This window comes from Gobio gobio (assembly GCF_949357685.1).
Source record: "Gobio gobio genome assembly, chromosome: 19".
Classification (NCBI taxonomy): domain Eukaryota; kingdom Metazoa; phylum Chordata; class Actinopteri; order Cypriniformes; family Gobionidae; genus Gobio; species Gobio gobio.
Window position 1 is genome coordinate 33,391,381 of NC_137112.1, and position 11,272 is coordinate 33,402,652.

At 39.5% G+C, this 11,272-nt stretch overlaps 2 protein-coding genes across 5 annotated transcripts; one reads left to right on the forward strand and one right to left on the reverse strand.

Moving 5' to 3' along the window:
- Nucleotides 1-3,234: 3,234 nt before the first annotated feature.
- rbm39a (RNA binding motif protein 39a) lies at nucleotides 3,235-9,109 on the forward strand. 4 transcript variants are annotated; one of them, XM_079844932.1, is made up of 17 exons: nucleotides 3,235-3,508; nucleotides 4,061-4,126; nucleotides 4,295-4,355; nucleotides 5,502-5,551; nucleotides 5,644-5,826; nucleotides 6,197-6,262; nucleotides 6,373-6,426; nucleotides 6,523-6,640; nucleotides 6,762-6,914; nucleotides 6,998-7,135; nucleotides 7,217-7,282; nucleotides 7,399-7,603; nucleotides 7,694-7,774; nucleotides 7,865-7,985; nucleotides 8,070-8,175; nucleotides 8,276-8,354; nucleotides 8,445-9,109. In XM_079844932.1, exons 3-17 carry the CDS (start codon nucleotides 4,350-4,352, stop codon nucleotides 8,543-8,545), a joined length of 1,527 nt encoding a protein of 508 aa, XP_079701058.1. In that variant the 5' UTR covers nucleotides 3,235-3,508; nucleotides 4,061-4,126; nucleotides 4,295-4,349; the 3' UTR covers nucleotides 8,546-9,109. The 4 variants fall into 4 exon arrangements, with proteins under 4 accessions (XP_079701058.1, XP_079701056.1, XP_079701057.1 ...); XM_079844930.1 differs by lacking the exon at nucleotides 4,295-4,355; XM_079844931.1 differs by lacking the exons at nucleotides 3,235-3,508; nucleotides 4,061-4,126; nucleotides 4,295-4,355 and adding an exon at nucleotides 5,012-5,326.
- A 267-nt stretch (nucleotides 9,110-9,376) lies between these two features.
- On the reverse strand, nucleotides 9,377-10,921 carry LOC307143628 (pyruvate dehydrogenase [acetyl-transferring]-phosphatase 1, mitochondrial; the record flags this gene model as incomplete). The annotated part of the gene is made up of 1 exon (XM_079845355.1): nucleotides 9,377-10,921. One exon carries the CDS (start codon nucleotides 10,919-10,921, stop codon nucleotides 9,377-9,379), a length of 1,545 nt encoding a protein of 514 aa, XP_079701481.1.
- Nucleotides 10,922-11,272: the final 351 nt, after the last annotated feature.

The following is an 11,272-nucleotide window of genomic DNA, read 5'->3' on the forward strand; positions in this document are numbered from 1 at the left end:
ATATATATATTTTAATATATATATATATATATATATATATATATATATATTTTAATATATATATATATATATATATATATTTTAATATATATATATATATATATATATTTTAATATATATATATATATATTTTAATATATATATTTTAATATATTTATATATATATATATATTTTAATATATATATATATATATATATTTTAATATATATATATATATATATTTTAATATATATTTTTTCTCATATATATATATATAGCCCCCAAAATGACCAAGAAAGCCATTTTACACAAAGATCAAGGTCAAGTGGATGGTGGCTTTCCCAGATGCCCCATTAAGCCTCATGGATAAAGTTACACTGTCAATTGAGGGTCGCCAATGCAAAAAAAAAGAAAAAAGTTTACTCTTGGACTAGATTTGATTTGTGTCCATCTTCCCATATGTCTCCAACTGTTGTGTAAAACAGTTACTGTTGTTTTATAATTTAACACATACTTAAAAAGCTAGTTCACCCTAGAATAAAAATTCTATCACCAATTACTCACCCTCATGTCATTCCAAACTGGCATTAATGCCTTTCTTTTGTGGAAAACAAAAAAATATATTTTGAAAAATATTAACTTTGGACAAACAAACAAAAAATACAATGGAAGTCAATGGGAACTGAAACTGTTTGGTTGTCAACATTCTTCAAAATAATATATGCTTTTGTGTTCAGCAGAAGAAATGTATTCATACAGGTTTGGAATGACATTGAGTAAATGAAGACAGAATTTTCATTTTTGGGTAGACTGTCCTTTTAAAGAGCAGTTAACCCACAAATTAAAATTCTGCCATTTACTCATTCTCATGTTGTACAAAACCTGTAGGCCTATGTCTTTCCTGTACTTAAAAAAAAGTTATATGGAGCTAATCGCTACACCTGTTAGCAGTTATTATGTAAACATCCATTTTTTATGTAAAATAGCCGAAATCACATGAAAAATCACACCAAAACCTTATGCCATAGTTATCGTGTTAGCGTTTACGCCTAGAAAATTTGTTCGTTCGTCTTCACAGAGACTGAATGAGAAAGTAAACACACACAGAGCGTCATGCAGAGTTGAGTCACGTAAGATGATTGACAGCTAAAAATCATAATTTCTCCAAATATGTGCACTGAACTAAGAGCTGTGCTAAAAGCTGTTCTTTGCGAGCTGTGTGGACACAACTGAACCGCAGCAGACGAGAGAGAATTATTTTGCGTGTGATATTCCATTCAATATCGTTCATTATAGATAGGTTATGCACTCCTGACGTAAATTAAGAAATTAATGTCACTGCAACCCAGTTTTTATCATAAACAGTGTTCAAATATCGAAGCTGGAGTCTTTAATCTGTCTAATGATACTGAGTTTGTAGAACAACAGTAATCTGGGGCCGTCTGCGATCTTTGACACTAATGGGGTTGAGCAGTTAACCCACAAATTAAAATTCTGTCATTTACTCCTGTTGCCCAAAACCTGTGTCTCATGTACTTTAAAAAAAAAGTTAGGTTTGGAACTACATAAAGGTGAGTAACAGGATTTTCAATCTAATAGACTTGTGTTGTGGGGAGGACATGCGTTGGGGCAGCCACTGTTCAGCACCAGGAAAAGAAGCAGGAGGCCAGAACTGCAATTAGGCCAGTGTGCTGCGCCTGGGTCAGCTCTTTCCACTGGCCCCCTTGTCACCACTGGAGTGGGGGAGGGGACGTGGCGTTCTGGCTGGGAGCTCAGTGCATTGATTTGGTCTGGGTAATGGAAAGAATGCTCCACTCCACACTCAACCTTTCCCCCAGCTAATACAGCCTACACATGCAGATCACACGCAAATAAACAACTTTTGTTGTCTTTCTGTGAATGTAATAGGATTTTTTGCTCGTATAGTCATGAGCTTAGTTAACATTTGAAAAATGTTGAAACTAACCAGCATTTGGTGCCGTCTTCAGTTCAGACGTGCCATTCTCTAAGCTGCTTTGAACTATGATTCATCTCCCAAAGTAATAATTAACTTCTGCACATACCCAGCAGGTATGTTTGTGGCTGAAACACATGAAAGGCTGTTTCTTCCTTTCATAACAAGTGGAAGTTTTCTCCAAATACCAAAAATAACTGTGCATTAAGCATCTGACATGAGATTAAAGGGGGCTCATTCACCAGAGCCATGCAGTAAAAAAACGAACAACAAAACAGGGAAAGAGAGAGGGAGAGCAGAATGGAAAAAGTGAATAAGGCCAAGAAGGTGGCAGTGCATAGGAAGACGGATGGTCCTGCACCGGTCGCACTGACTGGTTCTTGTAACGTGTCAAGAATCTGGCGTCCTCCAGATGTGTGTCATGTTCATACTGTGGAAAGCCTCTGGAGAGATTTACATTTGGCTGCACTCTGCCTTACTGTGAGCAGAGAGAGAGAGAGAGAGCTAATTACGGAAAGTTGGCAGCCAGCAGAACATCAAGCAAGCTGTGGTGAGAGTCAATGGAAAGAATGAGATTAAACCAAGAAAAATGTGGGGCCATATTTTGTACTCATTTTTTTTACTCATCAAAAAGATGAGTAATGAATTTGTTACTTTATATTTTTCATTGTTTAGGCCTACTTCTCATGGTTGTTTACTGTTCTGGTTCACTGTCTGACTGCAGTCTCAGAGGTACGGTGACACTAACTTTAAGGCCTGAGAGTCCACACTCCAAACCCACATTTTTTTAAAGATAAGACTAAGTCATTGTTTGTTTTTCTTCTTTGTACCCCCACACTTCCTTTGTGGTTTGGTGCCTTGAAGATCACATTATTCAGTATCTATCTATCTATCTATCTATCTATCTATCTATCTATCTATCTATCTATCTATCTATCTATCTATCTATCTATCTATCTATCTATCTATCTATCTATCTATCTATCTATCTATCTATCTATCTATCTATCTATCTATCTATCTATCTATCTATCTATCTATCTATCTATCTATCTATCTATCTATCTATCTATCTATCTATCTATCTATCTATCTATCTATCTATCTCAGAGACAGACAGACATATAGATTTATTTTATTAATAATGCCAGGCTGTAGTAATTAAAACTAAAACGAAAGTTTCAGGGTTTGTTAATGAGTGTGCGTGTGCGTGTGTGTGTGTGTAATGTATTGTCACTTTGCTCTATCTCCACTTCCGTTGTTGGTGTGTATAACACGAGTTCCCTCTGGTGGGCAGTTTGGCGCATCTCCTCTTATGCAACAAGAACGAGACGTGCACGCGCAGTGACTGTTTGCCGCCAGTCATCTTGTCGTTTATACGCAGCACGCACCTTGTGATTAGTATAGTTGAAACGATCACGTTCTGGATTAATACAGTTGTGTTTTTTAGGTTTGTGTGGATTCGTCTTAAACGCCGGGGGTTTCAACTGTAGCTGGAGCAGACGGTAGATCCGGGGTTTAGCGCTCGTTTGTGGAGTAAGGATTGCAAAGCTCTGTAGGCCGCAGTGTCTAAGGTAAGACGAACGGCTAATGTCTACTAACTGTTTGGATCTATTTATGAGAAAAATCTGCCCAAAATCAACTTGGTATGCGTCATATGATGATCTCGTTGCTATTAAATGTATTTAATTCGTGTATTTACGACATGTAAGGGTGGTTAGTTTCCGCATAGTTTCAAAAACAAACGTCTTTAGCCAGGTAGCTAACAAGTTAACAAAGCAAGCTTTAAAATGCTCTGCCGATGATACGAAATATGTGGACAAATAACATCCAAAAGTGTATATAAGACCGTTATGTGTGCTTATGTTGTCTAAATGTGTCCAAAATATGACAAAAAACAACAACAACAAAAACAAGACCGTTAGCGATTGCGTGTGATAGAAACGTTTCAGGAACCTGTCCACGTCCAGTCACGCACGTCGGCATTCAGAAATGTACAGTACGAGTTTAAAATGGTATTTTAACATATAGTTCAGATACATATGTGTTGTAATTTAGAATTGTGATTTTTATGCTCAAGTTTAACATTTAAATGCCACTTAAAATACTGTTTTCCTCGCCCGCAGAACAACAACAACAACATGGCCGATGATTTGGACATCGAAGCAATGCTCGAGGCTCCATACAAGAAGGTGGGTGTTAATGCACGTAAATAAACTCGCTCAGGAATCAGTTTAACTTTCATTTGAAACTGCTAACCAGTCGTGTTTTCTTTAAGTCTTTATTGTCAGATCAATAACTTTAATGTTTCTGTCATAGTGGTTTCAATGAATAAATTGCCCATCTATCTCTTTTTGTAGACTTGCCTATATCTCACCTCTACTCCCATGAATTCCAGTGTGAACTGTCAAAAAAATGAAGGTAGTAATTGCCCAATATATTGATGTACTGTGGTACCCTTGGTTGAAATACATAGGCAAAATGATACATAGGTACCGCCAGAATAAATGCAGTGGATGCACTTAAGAGCTGGTATGAACTCTGTGGAGACTTTATTCATGTTATTGTATGCATGGTATTCTTAGCTCCATATTTTTGTCATAAGGAAGTTTACTTCCAAAATGGCTAGAACTAGATGCATGTTTTACAATATATAAATATTTGGCAGGTAACCACTGAAAACATATTGGCCTTAAATGTCATAATCCTCAGTGCAGAAATCCTGGAGTTGACATACCCAAGCAAATCCACAGTCTTCTTATTCTCTATTCATCGCTTTGAAAATGAACTGAGATTAATATAATGTAAATGTCATCTGTTTTGGTGAAAAAAAAAAAATTAGAAAAGAAATGTTTATGCATGCTGCTGACATTTAAGAACTTATTTATAAATAGTTATTCTGCGGTTTTACAAACAGGAATTGATGGGGCTCAGCTTATAATGTCATAACGTTCACCGTAAAATACATTTTTCTTGTAAACTATGTAGCCTCTTAACAACAACAAAAGATCAACTCAACTTTAGATGGTCTGTGGGAGTCGCTATTACTAAGCCGTGTGAATCCCTGTTTGCTTCAGGGCGAGATGTGTGACTGAGGTGGCATCGAGCTCTTTCAATCCACGAAGGCTAATGGGGTGAAGATCACTGGAATGGCATCCACCACTGGAGCTCGTTTAGTGGCTGGCTGCTTGCGTTGCCACTTTGGGTCTTAGGCTCAGATAGCCTTGGTACTGAACCTGCTGGGATGGGATGCTTGAATGAAGTGTCTGAAAAATGCTTTTTTTACATACCCAGCATAGCACTTGATTTTTTTTTCTAAATGTATTTTTTTTGGCCGTCTTACACAAGTAATGCAAGCACTAGTAAGGAAGAACGACATTGGCAGCCATGTGGTTGGTTTCTTTCTAAAGGTCCCTCTTGTATTTGTCGTCCTCCCACACAAACCCTGTAATGAACTCCTATTTAATGATCATATCATATTCTCTTTTGTTCCCATCCCTTCTTTATCCTTACGACTTGAAATGTTTCGCCGTCCTCCTCATGCTGTCTTCTATCGACCCTGCTTAGGATGACAACAAGTCCATAAGTACCAATGGCCATGAGGAGCGGAGCAAGAAGTACGTTTTTCAATTTTTCCAACGTTTCTAGTTTGTCTTCCAAAATGCTTTCTCAATATTTGACTAACTAACCGTATTTTTGAAATTGATAGGAAAAAGAAGAGCAAGAGTCGCAGCAGGAGCCGGGAGAGGAAGCGAAGCAAGAGTCGTGATCGCAAGAAGAGTCACGACCACAGGAGGAGCCGCAGCAGAGAGCGGAAGCGCAGCCGCAGCAAGGAGAGACGCCGCAGCCGTTCCAGGAGCAGGGAGCGTGGCGGTCGCTACAGAGCTCCGTTGTACGTAGTTGTACATCTTTTTATCTTCATGTCAAGAGGCCACACAGCTCCGATATAGTGCTCTGTAAATGTCTTTTTACCATAGCGAGCATGTTAACCTGAAGTAAAGGGATCCCACAGTGCTCCTGATGAATGTGAAAATGTCTTCCAGAGAACATTTACTAATATGCAGAGGTGTTTAGCTGCCATCCTGATTTATGTCTGTTGTGAATCGGCAGAGATGAGTAGCGCCCCCCCAAAACAAGGCATTTGTTGTAATGTGTACAACATTTACCCTTGTGCTTGCCGTATATATTTAGAACTAGCAATTGAGCGATTAGTTGGAGCTACTGAGATTAAAAACCTTGAAAACCTTGTTTTTAAATCACAGTTCTGGCCTGAAATTTAACGGTGGTCCCAGGGGGAAGACTGGCCCACCACCTGCCATCAAACTAAGGTTTCTATGATACTATTTTTGTTGTGTGTGTGTGGGTAGTTGGTTGTTCTGTGTATGAGTCAGACGTGGAATGTCTTTCCAAAAGTACTCACTGTGATATTCTCTCTCAGTCGTAGAAGGTCTAGGAGCCGCAGTCCTTTCAAGAAAGACAAAAGCCCTATAAGGTATGTTTATTTCACCCTTGAAAAATGACATTCCCCCAACTAAATTCTTTGCTGATTATAGTCATCCATTGCTTGTTTGTTTTCTTTTGCTCACAGACAGCCTATTGATAATCTCACCCCTGAGGAAAGAGATGCTCGCACAGTGTTCTGCATGCAGCTGGCAGCTAGAATCCGACCACGAGACCTGGAGGAATTCTTTTCTGCAGTGGGAAAAGTCTGTTTTTTTTTTTATTTTATTTTACTTATAGTTGAACTTTGGTTCGTTTCTACCTCTGTTGCCTGTTCTACTTTGGATTTGGATAGACGCCTCTAATTCCCTTTGTTCTTCTTAAAAGGTGCGAGATGTGCGAATCATCTCTGACAGAAACTCCAGAAGGTCCAAAGGAATTGCTTACATTGAGTTTGTAGATGCCACCTCTGTACCTTTGGCAATCGGTCTCTCTGGTCAAAGACTTCTTGGAGTACCAATTATTGTCCAGGCTTCACAGGTAACATGGTCACTCCGAATGTGAAGACGTTTGGTTGTGGACGAGATCCTCTTCTAATTGCAAATTGTGCGTTTGATCTCCAGGCTGAGAAGAACAGAGCAGCTGCATTGGCCAACAACTTACAGAAGGGCAGTTCTGGACCTATGAGACTGTATGTTGGCTCATTACACTTCAACATCACAGAAGACATGCTCCGAGGCATCTTTGAACCATTTGGAAGGGTAAATGTTGCCATCTGTTATTTGATTTCTTTATATTATATTTGTACTATTATTTATATTGATCTTTCTTTGTTCATGCAGATTGATAGTATTCAACTGATGATGGACAGTGAAACGGGACGATCTAAAGGATATGGCTTTATCACAGTAAGTTGTATGGTCAAACTGCTTTTGAAGTGTCACAAATATTGTCTTGTATTATTACAAGACAAGTAGTTGGTGCCAAGTTCCAGAAGAGCTTATTAGCGTTCCTCTTTCTTCAGTTTTCTGATGCCGAATGTGCTAAGAAGGCTCTGGAACAGCTTAATGGCTTTGAGTTGGCTGGCAGACCGATGAAAGTGGGACATGTGACGGAGCGCACTGATGCCTCCACCGCCAGCTCCTTCCTGGATAATGACGAGCTGGAAAGGACCGGTATTGATCTGGGAACTACTGGAAGACTTCAACTCATGGCCAGACTGGCCGAAGGTAAGGATGTACTCTCTGATCTGCCGTATTAACATGTACGGTTTTCTACTTTTATGAAATGATTAAATTATTTAAACTTTTATCTGTTAGGTACTGGTCTGCAGATCCCACCTGCCGCACAACAGGCTCTTCAGATGAGTGGCTCCATGGTAGCCATGGCTGCGGCTACTGGTCAGTTCCTTGTCTTTTGGGTTAAATGCATGATATTTATCCATTCATTTTTTGGGGGGGTTTGTAGTTAACGTCCATCTTTTCTTTCAGCGGCTATGAACCCTGGATTGAGTTTTAACATCAATGTGCCCGCAAACCAAGCTTTGAATCTACCATCGCAACCAATTGCAACACACTGTTTCCAGCTGTCTAACATGTTCAATCCAAACTCGTAAGTAGCAAGAGAAAATGACCGGTACTGTGTAGAGAGAGTAATGTTAAAGGCCTGGATTTTAACTGCAATGCTTCCTTGCAGAGAAAATGATCATGGTTGGGAAATCGAAATTCAGGATGATGTCATTGAAGAGTGCAACAAACACGGTGGAGTCATACATATATACGTGGACAAGAAATCCGCTGAAGTACGTGTCTTCCCTTAAACATTGTTATTAATTACTGTACTAAATGTGGAGGTTATGTATCTTGATTTGTAATTCTATACTTCATTGTTGTTTTTGTCAGGGTAATGTCTATGTGAAGTGTCCCACCATTCCTGCTGCCATGGCTGCAGTCAGTGCGTTACATGGACGCTGGTTTGGAGGTAATTCTAAATTGTTAATTCACATCAGTCAACAGTAACAATGTGTTATGGTCTGAATTGTCATCTCACATTTGAATTTTTATGTTTTAGGTAAAATGATCACAGCAGCATATGTCCCTCTTCCTACATACCACAACCTTTTCCCAGAGTCAGTGCAGGCTACACAGCTTCTTATGCCCAGTCGCCGGTGATCAATCATCCCTGGAAGATTCCAATTTTTCGGCCTTTCTCTTTTTAACTTTTGGAGGACAATAACAGTTCTGCAAGCTGTGTCACAGTTGTTTTGTTTCCTTTTAAGTTGGTTACAAAACCAGCGATGTTAAAATTTCACTTGTATAGTGTCCTTACAGGTCTTGGACATTTGAGACGTTCTGTGGTTTAAAAAAAAGTTTCCTATGTACAGCCTACTTATTGAATTTTGCTTCTTGATCTTTTATTGTTCGTACATAATTTCCTCCTTCCACATATATTGTATTTGTGATGGATCTGATTGGCTTGTTTCTCACGTGAGGAAGTGTACAATATTGCCAGATACACAATATAAAATAAGTCTCGATTTAAACTGCAATTTTGATCAAACATCAACATATTCAGCTTTTTGGCTCTATGAGCTGTGGGAACTAAATGGCTGACAAATATCTTTTGTGTTCATTTAGAGACCATACGGTTTAGAAACATCTTGTTTTTTCTAATCAAGATTTGATTTTTGTAAAGTCCTTGATGAAAGTTCATTTCAAATAAAGCCAAGATAACTGAAAATGTTTGGTTCTCGCTTCATTCGAACAGTTAATTGTGTGATTGTTGGTTGAAAAAGTGCCACAATGTCTGTTTTTTTGAAATGCAAACCTGAAGGTTTAATTAGACCGCTTAAATTAACTTTACAATAGATGAGGAAAGCTACCATATGGACCATTTGCTTGAGTAGAAATTATATTAAACTGCAAAAGTATCATTCAAGCTTGGTAATATGTACAAAAATGTAATTTCAAAATGCACAAGATTTCATTCAAGCTTCAAGTAGATTAACCATTAAAGCGGATGACTATAATTGTTATATCATCTCTGTACATTCTTGCCAAATCCTGGGGTAGACTGAGCATTTTGGATAAATGTTTGGGTTCAATGGAGCCGCAGCCATCGCCACCCAGAGCGTGACGTATCAGATGAGTTGCACTGTTCTCGTCCTCCAGAGCAGAGAGGGCTCTACTCTTCCTCTCCTGCAGCAGTCTATGCATCTGTCCCACGGTAAAACTTAGTCCAGAAACTGGCTTCTTCCACTGGATGTCAGACAGATGTTCCCCTAAGATTTGCACAACATTCTGCCTGTGCATCAGTTCCCAGAGACCATCACTAGCTAGAATCAAGAATTTGTCCTGTGGTCGCAATTTATGATATGTGATTTCTGGCTCTGCTATGAGGTAAGGTGGTGTGTGGTAGTTCGGAGACGGCATTTTGGCATTTTCGTTCCCAACCAGCAGCTCTGGACGTGCCTCGTAGATGCGATTCAAAAGCTCGCTGCTCCACTTGAACTTCATGTCTCCAAAAGCCCTGAAAGGTATTAACAAGCCCAATAGCCTGTCATGTTTCACCACTGTCTTGTGCTCTGAAGCAGGATGCTCCGAGAGAACTCGTTGCATCTCGTCTGAGTTGTGGGCATTATGGTCATTGGTAATGGTGAGAGCTGACCACCTCCCATCATCCCTTTGGACCCCAAGAACTGCTCTGCTGTCACCCAGATTGGCTACATGAAGATCTTCTCGGTCCACGTGAGCCACACAAGCCGTGCATCCAGACAGAGCCACTCTGAGAGGTGTGAAATGAGCAAAGGGAACCCCAAAGTCCACCTGGGCCTCCAAGGATATATCGTTGTCCAATCTCTTGAAAGCGCTTCTTAAAGCTGTTTGTATATCATTGTCATCATCCTCGTGAAGGTCTATCCTCTCCTGCCAATATGTCCTCAGACTATTGAAGTATAGTTTGCCAGCATCTGTGCTAACATAGTCGTTGGGATGCTTATGCCATTGTAGCACCGGAAGCACAGGCCGGTCACTCTCCACAGCCTCCTCTATATCAATTAAGGTCTTCAGTGGAAGTAGAGACACGGCTATGTAGTAGAAGAGACGTTCACTAACTGCTTGTGCGCAAGCAGACCCTGCATGACCATCAAACACTCCAAACAGCATGCCACGGCTCTGTAGACATGTTGCAGCACTCCGTCTGTCTTCGCTTGGGGAGTTTGATGGTAAAATATTACTGTCAAACCCTTTTATCGACCCATTATACCGTCCATCATAACCATTTGCCTTTAAACTATACTCATTAGCCTTTAAAGCATGGTTTATTTGTGGAAGTGACATCTGTTTTGCCTTGCCATTGTATTGTCTTCTGGGGTTTAGAATCATTGGTGGATTTTTGCAGGCTGGTGTGCAGACTGTAAATTTTGAGGAATGGAAATGCCTTGTGTGCAATAAAATGGTTCTATTCAGAGTCACATATCCCTGCATTGCTGCTGTCCATCTGTGTAATGACCACTGATGTCTGAAGTGGTGCACTGAAGTCGGAGACATTTATACCAAGAGATGTTATGAATGGGTTCCGCACCTGTAAATGGTTTATATTAATAGTGTATTTAATGAGTGAAAACTAATCAAACCAATGTAAGCAATCAAGATTTACTGTGCTAAGGAAGTATAGACTTATAGGCCTACATGACGGAATTAGTACTGCTCAATGACGGCAACAAAATGCATGCAAGAGCAACTTTTGCTAAAAGCTCTGATAACACCAAAATGATTCATTTTCAGTAAATACAAATATAGAGATATAGATTGATGGAAATACCTTTCTCTCAGAACCGATCTGAATATTAAACTCGCGTTTTCCAGACGTTATATTTCACAGATCTGCTTCCTCGTCTT